This window comes from Lepidochelys olivacea, assembly GCF_965140295.1.
Source record: "Lepidochelys olivacea isolate rLepOli2 genome assembly, chromosome: 24".
Classification (NCBI taxonomy): Eukaryota; Metazoa; Chordata; order Testudines; family Cheloniidae; genus Lepidochelys; species Lepidochelys olivacea.
The window spans coordinates 13,224,621-13,240,166 of record NC_140434.1 but is presented as its reverse complement, the minus strand read 5'-3'; the positions used below and the strand labels follow the sequence as shown (position 1 = coordinate 13,240,166).

The following is a 15,546-nucleotide window of genomic DNA, read 5'->3' as shown; positions in this document are numbered from 1 at the left end:
GGCTGGGGTAGGGGAGGCCAGCACCACAGAGTCCACATGCCTTACAGAGGTGAGCAGTGAAGCAGACACGTGCAACTCACCAGCCCAGATGAACGTGGTGGGATAGCAGGAAAGAGCATACACACGCCAGGCAGGGGTGAGAGCCTGGGGACAGCTGGGGCTGGTAGGGGATCGGGGTGGGGGGCACAGGCTGGTGGGATTATGGAGGGTGTGTGGGGAAGGGGTACAGACTAAAGGGGTGAGCTGGGAGGGGAGGGGTACAGGCTGTAGGGGTAGGATTAGTGGGGTGGGGGCTGAAGCAGCCAGGGGGCCTGTGGGGAAGGGATACAGGTGGGGTGGGTTGACGTGAGCTGGGGGGTTACGGGCAGCTGGCTGGGGGCGGGAGGGGTGGAGAACGGGGATTTAAGGACCTGGATGTGGTTGGGCTCAGGGTCAGCTGTGGGGGGTATCAGTAAGGCAGGGGCTGTGGCTGGGGGAGGGAGTAGCTGGATGTGGGGGGGGTTACTGTGGGGTGAGCTGGAAGATGTGGGGGGCTTGTAGGTGAACCCCCCCATCTCCCCTCCCCACATTCCCCCCTCTCCCAGGTCCCAGCACATCCCAGCCCCCCTCCCCTCCCCACGGTCCTTGCCATGCTGCTGCCCCTGCTTCTCTGTCTCCTGCCGCCCCCCGGCGCCTGGGCGAGGGCCCGGGGCTCCCTGTCCAGAAAGTGCGGCCACCTGCAGTATTGGCACCAGGAGGTCCAGGCCTGCGTCCCCTGTGAGATCGGCTATGCACACCTGGTCCCGCTGCGTGGTGAGTGGGAGGGCAGAGAGGGGTCAGCAGGGGGCACCGCGCTTCGGGGTGGGGGGCTCATCAGGGGGCACCATGCTGTGGGGTGGGTGGCTTGGTAGGGAGTGCTGTGGGGTGATCAGCAGGGGGCCCTGGGGTGCGGGGGGGGGAGCGCTGTGCTGCAGGGAGCGGGGCGGGGGCTCTGTAGGGGGCGTTGTGCTGTGGGGAGGGTGGACAGCTGGGGGCCCTGGGGTGCAGGGGGGGGAGCGCCGTGCTGCAGGGAGCGGGGCGGGGGCTCTGTAGGGGGCGTTGTGCTGTGGGGAGAGTGGACAGCTGGGGGCCCTGGGGTGCAGGGGGGGGAGCGCCGTGCTGCAGGGAGCGGGGCGGGGGCTCTGTAGGGGGCGTTGTGCTGTGGGGAGGGTGGACAGCTGGGGGCCCTGGGGTGCAGGGGGGGGAGCGCCGTGCTGCAGGGAGCGGGGCGGGGGCTCTGTAGGGGGCGTTGTGCTGTGGGGTGGTCAGCAGGGGGCCCTGGGGCGCATGCTGTGGGGCACTGTGCCATGGGGCTCTGATCCACTCCATGGTCTCCCCAGGGCAGGAGTTCACCGTGAACTGTGGCATGAGGGACACAGGCGGCCGTTTCGCAACTCCCAGCCAGGCGTGTCCCCCCTGGTCCTTCAACAATGGGCAATTCCTGCTGTGCCAGCCCTGCTCCCAGTGCCCGCCCGGCACCCAGCTCAGCCCCTGCACCCCTCTGCAGGACACCCAGTGCTGCCCCCCCGGGTATGACATGGACCCACCTTGGCTAGAGCAGGGGCTGGGAGTCAGGATGCCTGGGATCAATCCCTGGGCCTGGGAGGGGAGTGGGGTCTAGTGGTTGGGGGGGGTTGGGCACCAGGACACCTGGGTTCTCTCCATGGCGGGGGGAGGGGTGCTGCTCTCTGCCCTGTCCGACTGGCTGCTCTCGGCTCCACAGGCAGCGGTGGGGGCCGGCTGGCAGGTGCCAACCCCGGTGCTGCTTCCCTGACGAGCAGTGTCACCCCGAGGTCCGGGCTTACCTCGACTGCAGCAGCCCAGCGGAGGTAGGTGCCGGGGGTGGGGAGGCCGTATCAGTTAGAGCGGGGGTCTGGAAGCCAGGACTCCTGGGTTCTATTCGGACTTGGGCGGGGGGGGCGGTGTCAGATGTGTTCATTCCCAATTGCATGGCTCTGCCTTTCAGGCTCCCGGCGCCGAGTCTTCTGCCTCCCGTAGGTCCCCCACTTGGCTTCCACCTTCAGAGATACCGGGGCGCTCTGGCCATGCCCCAGGCTCTGCTTTGGCCCCCACCTCTGGGACCCCTCAGTGCCCTGGAGGGCACGAATCCCGCAGGGACACGGCAGGTATGTGGGGTCTGTCAGCGCCCCAGCTGGGCCAGACCGGGTCTGGAGTCACAGGGAGCTCCCCCCACACCAGTACACCCACCCTGTGCCCACAGCGGCCCCTGCTGGCCAAGGCCAGAGTAGCCAGGAGCTGTCCCCGTGACCCACTGTCGCCCCCTTGCAGGCTATGGTGGGTATGTTGCTCTTCTGATGCTGCTGCTCGTGCTGCTGGCTGGGGCCTTTGCCCTCCTGGTCTGGATGCAGCGTGGCCTATGCCCCCACCAGGGTGAGTAGCCAGCCAGCCCCACGGCTGCCCTGCAGCACTGCCCCCCTTCTGCCCATGCTGCAATAGACCCCCAACTCCATCAAGCTCCTCCCGCTGCTGAGAGCCCCCCCACTGCCCATCAGGCTCCTCCCCCATACCCCAGCCTCTCCATCCCCCACTCCCATTCTCATTGAACTCCTGAGGCAGAGACTAGGAGGAGCCTGCCCCCTTGGGAAGGGGTGGGTCTGCTCTGTTCTGCGAGGAGCTCCTTGGAAGAGTGGGAGGGGCCTGCCCCCAGAGAAGGGCTGCTCTAAGCACTCGAAACCCATATCCTGGGGGCAGTGCTCCTTGGACAGCAGGTGGAGGCCTAGCCCCTCAGCTGATGCTCCTTGGGGAGCAGGTGGGGGCCTAATGCCTGGGGGGTGAAGCTCCGCTCCATGAGCGGGGGGCAGGGTTCTGGTAGCTGCTCAGTGCTCCCCTCGGGCTGGGGATCCAGGGCCTCAACCCTCACCACCTCCTTCTGCCCCCCAGCCTCCAGCCCCATGGCTAAGCCCCATCGGCTGCTTCCCCCCCAGAGTACAGACAAGACATCTGGCAACATAGCACCCCCCGCTGGCCATGCAGGTAGGTGCAGCTCCCTTCCCCCACCAGCCATGCCTACACCCACACCTCCCCGGTCCCAGCTCACCCCCGCTCTGTGCCCCACAGGCCTGTGGGGGGCACCGCTGCAGCACCTGCTGGACAACGTGGACGTGCTGGAGGAGCTGATCATGCTCCTGGACCCCGAGGGCAAGGCCGGGGGGGGGACCCGGCACCTGGCTGCGCGCTACGGCCTCTCGGCCACCTGGATTGACTACGCCTATTCCCTGCGCAGCACACGCAGCCCCCTGCGCGCCACCCTGGAGACAGTGGCTGCCCGCCAGCCCGATGCCACGCTGGGGCAGCTGGCCGGGCTGCTGGCTGCCCTGGGGCGCAAGGATGCCCTACAGGTGTTGGAAAGGGCACAGGTGGGGGTGTAAGCTGCCTGCCTGGACTGACGCTCAGACCCCCCCCGCCAACCACAGGAAGGAAACAAGCCAGGACCTCGTTCACGTTGCCCTCCGCTCTCTAGCTGCGCAGCCTCACTGCTACAGCCCCCCTGCCCGGGGGAGGGAAGGGGGGCAGGCCACTGGGGTTCCCATCTATCCCCCTCGGCCAGAATCACAGAGAGCACAGGACAGCTGGTTTTCCGCTGCTGGCCTCTTCCCAAGGGGGGCTATGCACCAAGAACCATCAAGGAGTGTCGTTACAGTGAAGGCCAGGACACCTGGGTTGCCAGGGGGCTGGGGGCAGTATTTGCCCCCATGCTAGAGGAGGGTTGAGGGGCAAGCAGCCAGAGGGGCTGCCCTCCCCAACTAGTCTCAGAGCCCATGGTGCAGCTGGTCACATCAAAAGCCAGCAGGAGGCGCCAAAGCTGCACTGAAGACCTTGACACCACCACCAAGCCCAGGAGACCGAGTCTGATGCAGGCCAGGAGCGTTTGAGGCAGAGCATCTGAGTAACTGCCACACTGCAGCAACCCAGGGGGACAGCTCGCCCAGCACAGAGATGCAGCCACCTCCGGGATGGGGCCAGCCCCTGCAATGAACCTGGCCCGAGCAGCAGGCACAAGCCCTGAAGGTGTCTCGGGAGCCAGCGGACGCTGCCCAGTGGAACTCTGCCTGGAGGCGTGAGACGAGGGAGGAACGGAAGTATGTCCCAGAGTCGCAGAGCACCCCCTCGGCCAGCATCCTCCTCCTGGTGTCAGAGATGGTGACTTTGGCCAGAGCCAGGTTGAGGCGGCTGGGGAAGCAGCAGGGAGCTGTGGCTGCCCCAGGCCTGAACCAGTGGAACAGAGGAGGCCCTGTTGCAGAGCAGGAGGGAGGAGCTGGGGCAGGCCTTTCCCAGCTGGGGGCAGTGTGCCCAGACCCCCCCTCAACCTCTGGGCATCTCAACAAAGCCCATTTCCTCCCCCCCCCCGCATGAGAGCGCCCCCCCCTTCCCCAGGCACTTATGCGAGGAAGAGCACAGCATGTGAAAATGACCATTTATTTAAAATTATACCAACGGGGCGGGGCCGGGGGGCACAGGGCCGACTCACCGCTTTAAATAAAAAAGTGCATAGAAAATAAACAGGTTTAGAAACATCTGTACAAATATCTACAGGGTTGGGGGGCCGTTGGGGGGCCTGCCCTGGCCCCCCACCCCCCACTCACACCCTCCCCGTACAAAAAGGAAAACAGCCCCTGGGCCAGAGCTGGGAGTTCAGTCTCAGGAGGCGGCAGCTGGGCAAACTCCCCCCTCCCCACACACCCCTCATGCCTCTGCTAGTGCAGATCAGCAGGGGGGTTATTGTGCACCCCTGCTCTGGGGGGAACCCCACTAGTCCAGCCCACATTGGGGGCTCTGAAAAAGGGGGCAAGACCCTGTTCCCCAAGGGGCCTGCCCCAAGTCAAGTCTTGCTCCTCCCCGCCCAGGAAAGGGGGTCAATTGAGGGGCAGGAGCCACAAGCTGCCCTGGAACCAGGGGCGGGGGGGGGAGAAAAGGGGGAGATCACAGCAGAGGAGCCTGGGGCACCGGGCCCTGCCCCCAGCACTAACACTAGGGGCCCTCCCTCCTCAAGCCAGTGTCTGGGGGGTGCTGAGCAGCTGGGCTTCCTCACCCCCCAAAAACCCAACCCCGGGCTGTTGGGGGCCTGGAAGTGGTCAGGGGATGGGGAGAGGTAGCAGGAAATAGGGGGTCCCAGCGAGACCGGATCCCAGCCCCCAAAGGCCGGGCCAGGCAGAGCAGGGAGCGCTAGTTGAGGAACCGGCGGCAGCGCTTGGCCCCGCAGTTGCAGGGCAGCTTGGAGCCGGCGTCCTCAATGGGGAACTTATAGTCGTAGGTGAGCTCCTCGCCGCGGAAGATGCGCCGCAGGGCGAAGATCACGATGTGCTTCTGCCCCTCCACGTGGATGACGCGCGAGTAGCAGTTGGGCTCGCACGAGTGGTTGATGAAGCGGGCGGCGTTGCCGTGCATCGTGGCATCCACCACGTCGAAGTCGTCAATGCGGAACATGTAGCAGCCGATGCCCTGCGGGGCAGGGGCGGGTCACGGGAGGCTCCATGGCCGCTGCTGGGCCCCCGAGCCGGCAACCCCCCCAGCCGCTCTTCCGCACCCCCTGAGCCAGCAAACCCCCCCCAATCTTTCAAGCCAGCAACCCACCCCCAGCCGCTCCTCTGCACCCCCTGAGCCAGCAAACCCCACCCCCCCCGGCCTCCAGCCCCCCCCCCAGCTGCTCCTCTCCTGCCCCCAGCCACCTCTCCCGATCTCCAGAGCCAGCAAACCCCACCCCCCCAGCCACCCCTCCCAATCTCCCGAGCCTGCAACCCCCCCCAGCCACCCCTCCCGATCTCCCGAGCCTGCAACCCACCCCCAGCAACCCCCCCTCCGCCACTCCTGCCCCCGCAAGCTGGTAACCCACCTCACCGCAACCCCCACAGCCACCAACCTCCACTCACCTACCCCTCTCCTGCCCCCCCCCGCCCTCAGCCCCTATGGACCAGGTCCCAGCAGCCCACCTCCTGTTCCCCCAGTGCTGACAACCTCCCCCCACCCCCAAGACTGAGACTTTCGCAGCGAAGCTCCCCCAGCCCAGGCCCCCCACACCTTGCCATCGTAGTACTTCTCACGCTTGTCGGTCAGCACCGAGCGGATGACGATGCCCGAGTACTCAATGACCATCTCGCCCGCATCAATGGTGCGTTTGCAGAACAGCCCACGCCCGTGGATGGCCGACCTGGGGGGGAGGGGGTGGGCACACAGGGTCAGCGCAGGAGCCAGGCCTGAGATCAGAGGCAGCGCACTGGGGGGAGGGGGGAAGGCAGGCAGCACTAGCCGAGCACCACAGGGAGGCGCCCCAGGAAGCAGGGCAAGCCAACAGCAAGTGCCCCCAGGGCAAAAAGCAGCAGAGTGAGAGGGGGCGCCAGCTGTAGCCAGATGCCCATTTCTGCCCCCCTGTACATGCCGTGTAAGAGCGGGGCCATGTGCTGGGCCCTGGGATGGGCTTGGGGGGGGGGGCAGACGCGTTACCTGTACACGCCCACAGCCTCCTTGGAGGTTCTCTTGAGGTGCCGGAAGCGCATGGCCATGGGCAGCTCCAGGCTGGTGGCTCGCCTGGGGAGAGAGCAGAGCACAAAGCGGATCAGAACCGAGCCCACCCAGGGCCCCCGCCAATAGACACAGGGCAGCCCTCCCACAGCTGGACACAGAACCCAGGAGTCCTGGCTCCCAGTCCCCCCCCGCTCCATTACCTGGTGGATTTCAGCTGCACCTCATCCTCTTCCTCGTCATAGGTGCCGCCCTCGGGCAGCGTGCGGTGCTGCGACGCCAGGAAGTTGAACATGTCAAAGGTGCATTTCCTGGGTGAGGGGGGGTGGGAGGGCAGGATTAAAGCACCATCGACCCCTCCCCCATTCCCACCCACATCCCCACCCCGATCAACCCTGCACCCCCCACCCCACTCCTGACAGACCCCTCACTCTCCTACCGGCCAGGTCGCAAGCCCCACTCCCAATGGCATCCTCACCCCAGGGTGGATTCCCAATTCCGGGGGGTCTCCCCCACTCCCTGAGACCAGACCTGCTCCACCCAGGTCCACGTCCCCTCGGCCCCACCTGACGTAGACCTCGGCGCGGGCGCAGCCATTGGGGTTCAGGGGCAGTGACTCCTCCTCCTCCTCGTGCTGGTGGTAGCGGAATTTGTACTTGTGGCAGGACTTGGCGCCGTGCAGCTGCTCCACCAGGAAGGTGACTGCATCATGGTGCATGCCCAGCAGGCGCACCCCGTTCATGCCTGGGGAGACCCCCAGGCATCAGAGACCCGCATGGCCTTGAGCCCCGCCCCGCCCCAGAGCTGGCAGAGAACCCAGGAGTCCTGGTTCCCAGCTCTGCCCGCTCTAACCACTAGACCCCACTGCCCTCCCAGAACTGGGAGAGAACCCAGGAGTCCTGGCTCCCAGCCCCCCTGCTCTAACCCACAAGACCCTAGGCCAGGGCTCCCCACACTCACCAGCGAATGACAGGTGCTTGAGGCGGGCATTGGCTCGTGCCTCCTGCACCTTCTCAATCACAGCCTTCCAGGCACCTGGGGAGAGAGCAGGGGAGAGCATGAGCCCCTAGGCTGCCTGGCACTCCCACAGCCCTGTGCCCCATTCCCTACCCCTCCCTCCGCCTAAGCCAGCCAGTCCCCTCCCTGAGGCCTGATCAGAGCCGGTGCCCCTTGGAGGGGAAGGCCCAGTGTCCCTTTCCCCCACTAGCCAGTCCCCTCCCATCGGGGCTGCTCAGAGCCAGCATCCCCTGGAGGGGAAAGGCCCCATACCATCAATGCTGTCAGCCTGCACGCTAAGGCCATCCTCACTGCTGATCTCGAAGCATAGGTGCGGCTGGCTCTTGGGTGGCGCCTCATTCTCCTTATCCTCGCAGTACAGGGCGTCCTCATCGGAGCTGGACAACTCCCCTAGGGGTAGAGAGTGAGAATGGGGCAGGGTGGGGCAGGGCACAGAGTCCTGGCTCACGTCTCCACGCCGCCTCCCACCCTGCTCCAGTCCCAGGCTCCCCTCTGCCTACCAGCCAAGCCCTGCAGCACGGCATCCCCCAAACCCCCTCACAGGATGGCATGATGCCCCAACCCCCCCGCCCCCCCATGGCACAGCACCACACCAGTCCCACTCCCCACACTGGCTGCCCAGGCAGTACCTGTGTAGCGGTGCCACGTGGGCTCTGGCGGAGGCTCCAGGCTGGGATCCGGCATGCGGGGGCTGCACTCCGGGACGAGGGAGGGATCCGAGGGTGACCTGCAGGGGTCAGGCAGAGAGAGCTCAGCACGGACAGGCCACCGGCCGGGAAGGTGGGGCAGGGCGGGGGGCCAGCAGGGCTCACACTCACCCTGTGCTGCCCCCATCGCTCAGCTCCGCCTGCTCCTTCAGCGCCGCCAGCTCCAGGACACTCTTCACCGAGGGGGTCTTCATCCGCACCCGGCCGGGCCTACAATGCCAGCACAGCAGTGGACTTAGGGGGCAGGCAATGGCAGCTGTGGGTTGGGATCAAGGGGCCCTGGCAGAGCAGGGCAGGTTGTGGGGAGCCCAGGGCTAGGACAGGAGGGGGCTGTGGGTCAAAATTGAGGGGTACTGGCAGAGCTTGGGGGGGGCGGGGTTAAGGCACCCCATGGCACAGATCTGACATGTCCTTACAGGGAGACATGCACTGGGCGGCCATGTCCCAGAATGCACTACTCCCCACAGCTTATGGGGTTGGGGTCACCTACCTGGGGCCCTGCGGGGGGCTGGTGAGGCCGTTCCTGCTCTGGCTGTCAGGGGTACCAGCTGGCAATGCAGGGGGCAGCAGCTCTTCCTCTTCCTCCAGCTTGGGCCTCTTGGGGTGGGCACCAGCGACGGCAGAAACCCTCTTGGCACTGCTGGGGAGCTGGTGGGCATGTGGCTGGGGTGGGGGGACAGGCAGGTGGAGCAAGCCTGAGTTGAGGGCCAGGCGCTGCAGCAGGCAGGGCTGGGGCAGCCCCAGCGAGGGCGTAACCAGGGCTGAGGGGCCCAGGGTGAGCTGCCCCCCAGCACCTGGTGGCCGCAGCACATTCATCATGGGCACCATGCTGAGAACAGGCGCTCGGATGGTCCAGGTGGGCACTGGGCTCCTGGCCACGCCCAGTGGGGCTGCAGCACGGAAGATCACTGTGCCCAGGCTGGCTGGGGGCTGTGGGGGCAGAGCCGGGCCTGGCTTGGCGGGGGCACCCGGCCCCTCCAGGCTGCCCCCTGCCAGCGCCTCCTCCCCGCCCTGCATCTTGACGAACACCTGCCCCAGCTTGTTGACCAGGATGACCTTGGAGCCAGGCTTGGGCGGGGCGGGCGCCTCGGGGCCCAGCACCCGGACGCCCGGGCTGCCTGGCACCCAGCCCAAGGCACGGGCTGGCTCGGGTGCAGGGCCTGCCTCGCTGCCATTCACGCTGGGCTCCGGGGCCTTGCCCTCGCCCAGGTTCTTCAGCACAAAGTCCACGATTTCCGAAGGCAGGTCCTCGGGTGGGGGGGCGGGGCCAGCTGACCCCTGCTCTGCCCCTGGCTCCACCCGCTTGCCATTGGCACCCCGCCCCTCACCCTCCCCATCATCCACCCCATCCAGCTGGTCGATGTGGGGTAGCGGTAGGTCCAGCGGGTACGGCGCCAGGTCTAGCTCCCGTGTCACCACCGTGCGGGAAAAGCGGAAGTAGCGCCCAGTGCCCCCAGCCCCTTCCTCCTCCTCGTCTTCGTCACTGGGGCCGGCCAGGGGCAGGCCAGGCGAGGAGCAGGGCCCCCGCCCCTCACCCCCCACCTGGAAGGGCTCATCCAGCAGGCTGTCGTCGAACTCCAGGTCCGAGACGTTGAGCTCATCGAAGGTCAGTTCGGGGGGCACGCCGGGGGACGAGGGGATTGCCGGGGGGGAGGTAGGTGGGCCGGGCCTGGCTGAGGTAGGGGGGTGCTGTGGGCTGCTCCCCGGGGGAGCGGCTCCTGCCCTGAGAGAGGTGGGGCCCGGCGGCCGAGTCCTGGTGGGGCGCGGGGGGGAGGGGGCCCGGCGCGGGGGCGGCGAGAGGGGGCTGTGGCGCCGGGGGCGGCGCAGTGGTGTGAAGTCCGGGTCGCCCACCGTCAGGATGTGGTGGGCCATGGACGACGTGCTGCCTGAGGGGGGAAAACGGGGGGGTGAGATGCTGGCACCGGGTTTGGGGGGACCCCGCACACCACTCCCAGGCGGGATCAGACCACCAGCCCCCAGAAAGCATCTCACAACCCTTGGCCCACAACACTGCCCCCAATTCCAAACCCCAAAGAGTGCATCCCAGAACCCCCTAGGCCACAACTCCTCCCGCCACCCCCCACCCTCCACAGTGCTTGTTTCCCAGAATCCTTTGAGAGACCAGGCCACGAGCAGCAACCCACCCTTCTCCCTCCCCCCACAAGGCAACCAGCCCTGCCCCTCATGACCAGGCAGGGGGCACTTACCGGGTGATGGCAGCGGCCGGGAGGAGACCCCAGCCAGGGGCCGGCGCGTCGGAGAGTAGTTGGGCACTTTGATGCGAGCTCCAGCCAAGGAGCGGGGCACGGAAGTGGTGGCCGGCTCCGGGGGAGGCAGGGGCCCCGGGTTGCAGGAAGGCGAGTGGCACTCTGGTGCCAGCATGGCAGGCGCTGCACTCGGGAGGTGCAGATCCCAGAGGTGAGCGTCTGAAACCGGAGCAAAAACAACATGCTAGGTAGAGCGAGGAGCCGCCTACGGCACGGAGACCCGACTGCATGGCCCTGGAGACAGCACCAGGACACGCGCCTGGTACAGAAATGCAGCCACCTCTGGGGCAGGGCAGCAGCCACACAACGCTGCACTTTGAGCTGAAAGGAGTCTCCCCTAGCTGCAGCAGCGGGTATTTTATCCTCTGCCAGGGTGAGAGGACAGCTCCCAGGCAGGACACAGGGGCTGGTGCACCAAGGACAGCCCCGCCCCCGAGGATGGGAGCCCCCACCCAGAACACGCTTGGCTTGTGCAGAGCCCACAAAGCCCCCTTGTATGGTGGCAGAGTGCCTCCCCCTTCAACCGGGTCAGCCCCCCACCCCATCCCTCACCTGTGGTAGGGCTGTGCACGATGGTCTGGTTCTCCTCCTGCCCCACCAGCGGGTCTGGCTCCTTCTGGTTCGGCTGGGGCCGGCACTCCAGGATTCGGCACTTGTACCAGCAGCGCCTCCGGGCATCTACGGTGCTCCAATACAGCCGAGTGCACCTGGCAGGAGAGGGCACCGCCCAGAGCCACCTGAGCTCTGGGACAGCACAAGCCAGAGACTCCACCCCCGCCCCAAGCCCAGCCACAGGTATCTGGCTAAAGCACCTCCCCGAAAGGTGGCTGGCCCAAGTCACTGCACCGTGCCCTGGCCACTCCCTCCACTGGTTGCCCCTATCCTGCCTGGTGCGGCCAGTGAGTTGCAATGAGCCTGCCAGGGAACCGTCCCACGGGCTGGACGCCTGCGGCCAGACGGGTCTCGACATTGGCTCGGCACCATATGCGTCCTTGCCACCTTTCCCTTGTGCTGATAGTTCAACCCTCCCTGGCTGCTCCGGCATGGCCCCAGCCGCCCACTTAGCCCCCCGAAGAGGGGCATGGGGGGCTGGAAATTGGGGTGGGGTACACAGGCAGCCCCAGGGCGGGGGAGGGTTGGGGATGGGGTCATCCCTGTAGTGCACACACTGCAGGGCAGGGAGCCAGGGAAGCCCCGCGCCGGGGGCCAGATACTCACTGGTAGCCGACAGGGAAGAGGCATCCCTCGCACTCCGACAGGTCCGTCAGCAGCCCCAGACTGTCTATCTTGATGGAACCTACAATAGGAGATGAGGTGAGGACATCCGCACGCACCTACGGCCAGATGAGAGCTGGCACCCCGTGGAGGGGGAGGCCAAATGCCCCATTCCCTGCCCGCCTCTTCCCCAGTCAGCCAGTCCTCCGCTCTGGGGCCGGATGAGAGCTGGCGCCCCCTAGAAGGAAGAAGCCCCCCCGCACTCACCGATCATCATGTTGACTGTGTCGGGTTCGAGGCCAACCATGAATTTCCTCTTGAAGCTGATGCCCTCGAAGTCCACGTAGACCCGGCGCAGCACATCGAACCCGTCCTCGGTGACGATCTCCTGGAGCGGGTGGGGGTATGGGTCAGCAGCTGGGCAGTACCCCCTTGCCTGGAAGCACTTTAGCGGGGACCCCCCGCAAGGGCCAGCCTGGCCATAGGGACCCCGCAAACACACCATGGGGCCCTAGCCCTCAATCTCCAGGGGAGTAGCACCCCACAGCCCAACCCGCCCGGCTCGCAGCCCCCACCCCCCGCAGGTGCATCCGGCACGGCCCCTCACCGTCCCATCCAGCAGGTCCGTGTGCTTCTGGCAGAAAACCTTCTTGTCCTCCTGGAAGGTGCAGCGGCGCAGGCGGGCGCACATGAAGTGGTAATTGCTGAGACAGGCCGACAGGCAGCAGCCCACTGTGGCGCCGGTACGCTGGCAGTGCTCGCAGCGCTGGGGGCACAGCGGGGGTAAGGGGGCAGCGCTCGCAGCCTGGCCTGCGCCAGTGCAGAGGGCAAACAGCCGGCCTCAGGCGCCCCCCCACCACACCCTGGCCTCAGCCTGCCCCCGCACTGGCCAACAGCTGCCCCGCCCCCACAGGGGGAGACAGGCCCCACCCCCGGCCCTCAGCCCTGCCCCCCACCAGGAGACAGGCCCCACCCCCGAAGGCTTCAGCCCCACCCACCCCAACCCCCCAGTGGCAGACAGGCCCCACCACCCACCTCAATGGGAGAGCAGCAGCCCTTGCCCCAAATGCAGACACACCTGCTCCCCTTCAGCCTTACCCCACCAGCACCTCAGCCTCGCCCCCTCACTCAGCCGAGGCCGACCCCCCGCCTGCAGGGACCTGCCCCCTCACCATCTGGCGCCCCCGCACCACGGCAGCATGCACGTTCTTCAGGGACCCATCGTTCTCCTCAAAGACCTCGGCCGACCAGATGGCGCAGTTGACGTGGGTCCATTCATTCTGGCCGATGTACAGGAGCCGCCCTGCGTCCTGGGGAGGGGTGGAGAGTGAAGGGGACAGGGTCAGCATCACCAGCCAGAGGGGGAGCAAAGGGCAAAAAACTCCAGCAGTGACCTGGGACAGAACCAGGAGTCCCAGCTCCTAGCCCCCTCTGCTGTAACCTTTAGCCCCCACTTCCCCCACCCTGAGCAGGGAACGGAACCACACTCCATGCTCCCCTGGATCCCCAGCGGCCCAAGGCCATGCGTTTGGGGGTTGATGACTCACCCAAGCCCTGGTGCAGCCTTGGGGTGGGCCAGGCCTTACCTTGGACGGGGCGTCCCCATACTGAAGGCACAGGGCGCACTGACGCTTGTCCTCAGCACCGCTGCCCAGCCCCTGCTTCGACAGCGCCACCTCCTGGCCCTTCCCACCTGCCAGGAGAGAGGGTGAGAGCTGCTGGGGGCAGAGACCCGATGGTGGTGATGGGGTGGGGGCGTAGGAGAGAGGCCTTAATGCACATGGAGAGTGACCACCAGCTTCCTTCCCCCATCACCCCTACCAACTCAGCAGCTGGCCCAACTTCCAGCCCCCATTCTCCCAGTCTAACCCACCAGACCTCACTCCCCTCCCAGAGCCAGGGACAGAACCCAAGAGTCCTCTCCCCCAACCACTCGCCCACCCCTGCCCTAACCACTAGACCCCACTTCCCTCCCAGAGCCCGGGAGAACACAGTTCTGGCTCCCAGCTCCCATCCCCCTACTCTAACCCATCAGACCGCACTCCCCTCCCAGAGCAAGGGACAGAACCCAGGAGTCCTGGCTCCCAGCCCCCCTGTACTCACAGGTGCCCACGGTTCCGGGTGCCAACTGGCCATTCTCTGTGGCGCTGGGCTCCTCGGGCCGGCGCCACTGCGCATACATGTGGTCGGAGGAGGGGGGCAGCACAGCGTCAGGCAGCATGCCACTGTGGGGGGGGGGGCAGAGTAACAGCGTGAGGGCAAGGGAGCCGGGGCCCTGGGAGTCACCCCAAGCCCTCCCTGAACCCCCCAGTGTCCCTGTTGCCAGTCCCCCCCACCTCCCAGTACTCACTTGGGGAGGCAGCTGCGCCGCTGCCAGCGCTTGGCGTCCTGGGCGTTGAACCAGCTGAACGAGCGCGCCATGAGCTGCAGGAGAGAGCCAAGTGGTGGGGGCTGCACCGGGGAACGCTTGCCACATCCACAGGGCCCCCCAGCCACCCCGCCCACCGCTGCTGCCCCCCAGCCACCGCCACGGGGGCCCAGCATCCGCCCCCAACCAGACCCACAGTGGGCCCAGCTGACCAGAATCCTGTCTCGCCCCCCATGTGCAGCGCCCCCCCGAGTGCCCTGGCACGCACACCATGCTTGCCCCTCGTGCTCCCTGCGATACCTCAATGTAGAGCGCCTTGGCAGAGGGACCGCCCTGCTCCTCCTCGAGGCCCTCATGCTCCTCCAGGTGCCGCAACAGGATGCCCACCACGTCCTCGCTGAACCCGTGCTGGGGGGAGAGCGACCGTGGGGGCAGAGCCTAACCACTACCCCGCCCTGCCCACCACCCCCTCTGAGCCCCCCTGCACTGCTCTGTCCCCCACCTCCCTTGCCCATCCTTCATGCTCCATCCGTGCCCTGCACGGCCCGCGGCCCCCTCACCACGGAGCTGTAGTGGCCCTGTTCGAAGAGCTTGCTGATAGTGCGCAGGTTGCAGGGTCGCCGGTGCACCTTCACGCCGTCATCCGGGCAGCACTGCAGGGAAATGGGGGTCAGCACCCAGGAAAACCACAGGTCGCTGGTGGGGAGGGGTCTGCTCTCCCCAGAGTCTGCACCCTGCCCCCGTCTGTGTTCCACTGTCCCAGACCAGGGTCCATCCCCCCCGCAGGCAGGGACTCATCCACCTGGCATGGGCCTTGTGCGCCTTGCAGCCAGAAACGCCCCCACAATCAGCTCCCAGCCAGCTGCCAGGAGGGGGGGGCACCAGACAGTGTCACTGCAACAACATGGACTAACGGGGGCTAGGAGCCAGGACACCTAGGTTCTACCCACAGCTGAGAGGAATAAGGGGACTCATGGATTCCAGGGGGCGCTGGGAGCCAGGGGGCTGAGGTCTCTCCCAGCTGGGAGTGCTGTGGGAACTAGTGGGTTAGAGCGCAGGGAGAGGCCGAGAGCCAGGGGGCAGGGGCTCTCCTGGCTCCGGGGCGCAGGGCCGTACCTGGGGGCACTACAGCAGGGGCTGGGAGCCAGGGGGCGGGGTCTCTCCTGGCTCCGGGGCGCAGGGCCGTACCTGGGCGCACTGCAGCAGGGGCTCAGCATGCTGGGAGGCCAGCATTCCCTGCAGCACGTTACGCAGCCCCTTGCGCAGCTCCGAGGTGAGGACATCCCGCCACTTGGCCCGGTCGCTGCCAGAGCAGGGCCGGCAGTTGTAGACCACGCTCTCTGGCAGGCTGGACAAGATCTCGTAGTCCTCGTCTGGGGAGAGAGCATAGCAGCTCAGGCAGCCCCAGCCCCATGCAGCCGGGGGCAGGGGGTGCATGGGCCAACCATGGCCAGTAAAGCAGGGCCAGGGCTAAGAT

At 66.8% G+C, this 15,546-nt stretch overlaps 2 protein-coding genes across 4 annotated transcripts in view; one reads left to right on the top strand and one right to left on the bottom strand.

Moving 5' to 3' along the window:
• Positions 1–4,944, top strand: IGFLR1 (IGF like family receptor 1). 3 transcript variants are annotated; one of them, XM_084613339.1, is made up of 8 exons: positions 1–136; positions 585–792; positions 1,359–1,548; positions 1,742–1,847; positions 1,985–2,144; positions 2,308–2,409; positions 2,920–3,012; positions 3,097–4,944. In XM_084613339.1, exons 2-8 carry the CDS (start codon positions 630–632, stop codon positions 3,405–3,407), a joined length of 1,125 nt encoding a protein of 374 aa, XP_084469465.1. In that variant the 5' UTR covers positions 1–136; positions 585–629; the 3' UTR covers positions 3,408–4,944. The 3 variants fall into 3 exon arrangements, with proteins under 3 accessions (XP_084469465.1, XP_084469466.1, XP_084469467.1); XM_084613340.1 differs by lacking the exon at positions 2,308–2,409; XM_084613341.1 differs by lacking the exon at positions 1–136 and having other exon boundaries at positions 636–792; positions 1,364–1,548.
• KMT2B (lysine methyltransferase 2B) overlaps positions 4,442–15,546 on the bottom strand; it is a gene marked incomplete at its 5' end in the record, with an annotated part of 34,669 nt that continues 23,564 nt past the window's right edge. The window contains 22 exons of the mRNA XM_084613627.1: positions 4,442–5,478; positions 6,055–6,184; positions 6,478–6,561; positions 6,699–6,806; positions 7,062–7,239; positions 7,456–7,530; positions 7,765–7,902; positions 8,142–8,239; positions 8,331–8,429; positions 8,710–10,105; positions 10,427–10,645; positions 11,039–11,193; positions 11,705–11,783; positions 11,969–12,089; positions 12,309–12,467; positions 12,874–13,011; positions 13,288–13,394; positions 13,805–13,926; positions 14,052–14,125; positions 14,370–14,477; positions 14,630–14,722; positions 15,258–15,442. Of these exons, the coding sequence (XP_084469753.1) occupies positions 5,203–5,478; positions 6,055–6,184; positions 6,478–6,561; positions 6,699–6,806; positions 7,062–7,239; positions 7,456–7,530; positions 7,765–7,902; positions 8,142–8,239; positions 8,331–8,429; positions 8,710–10,105; positions 10,427–10,645; positions 11,039–11,193; positions 11,705–11,783; positions 11,969–12,089; positions 12,309–12,467; positions 12,874–13,011; positions 13,288–13,394; positions 13,805–13,926; positions 14,052–14,125; positions 14,370–14,477; positions 14,630–14,722; positions 15,258–15,442 (4,142 nt within the window). The 3' untranslated portion in view covers positions 4,442–5,202. The remainder of the gene's footprint in view (positions 5,479–6,054; positions 6,185–6,477; positions 6,562–6,698; positions 6,807–7,061; positions 7,240–7,455; positions 7,531–7,764; positions 7,903–8,141; positions 8,240–8,330; positions 8,430–8,709; positions 10,106–10,426; positions 10,646–11,038; positions 11,194–11,704; positions 11,784–11,968; positions 12,090–12,308; positions 12,468–12,873; positions 13,012–13,287; positions 13,395–13,804; positions 13,927–14,051; positions 14,126–14,369; positions 14,478–14,629; positions 14,723–15,257; positions 15,443–15,546) is intronic.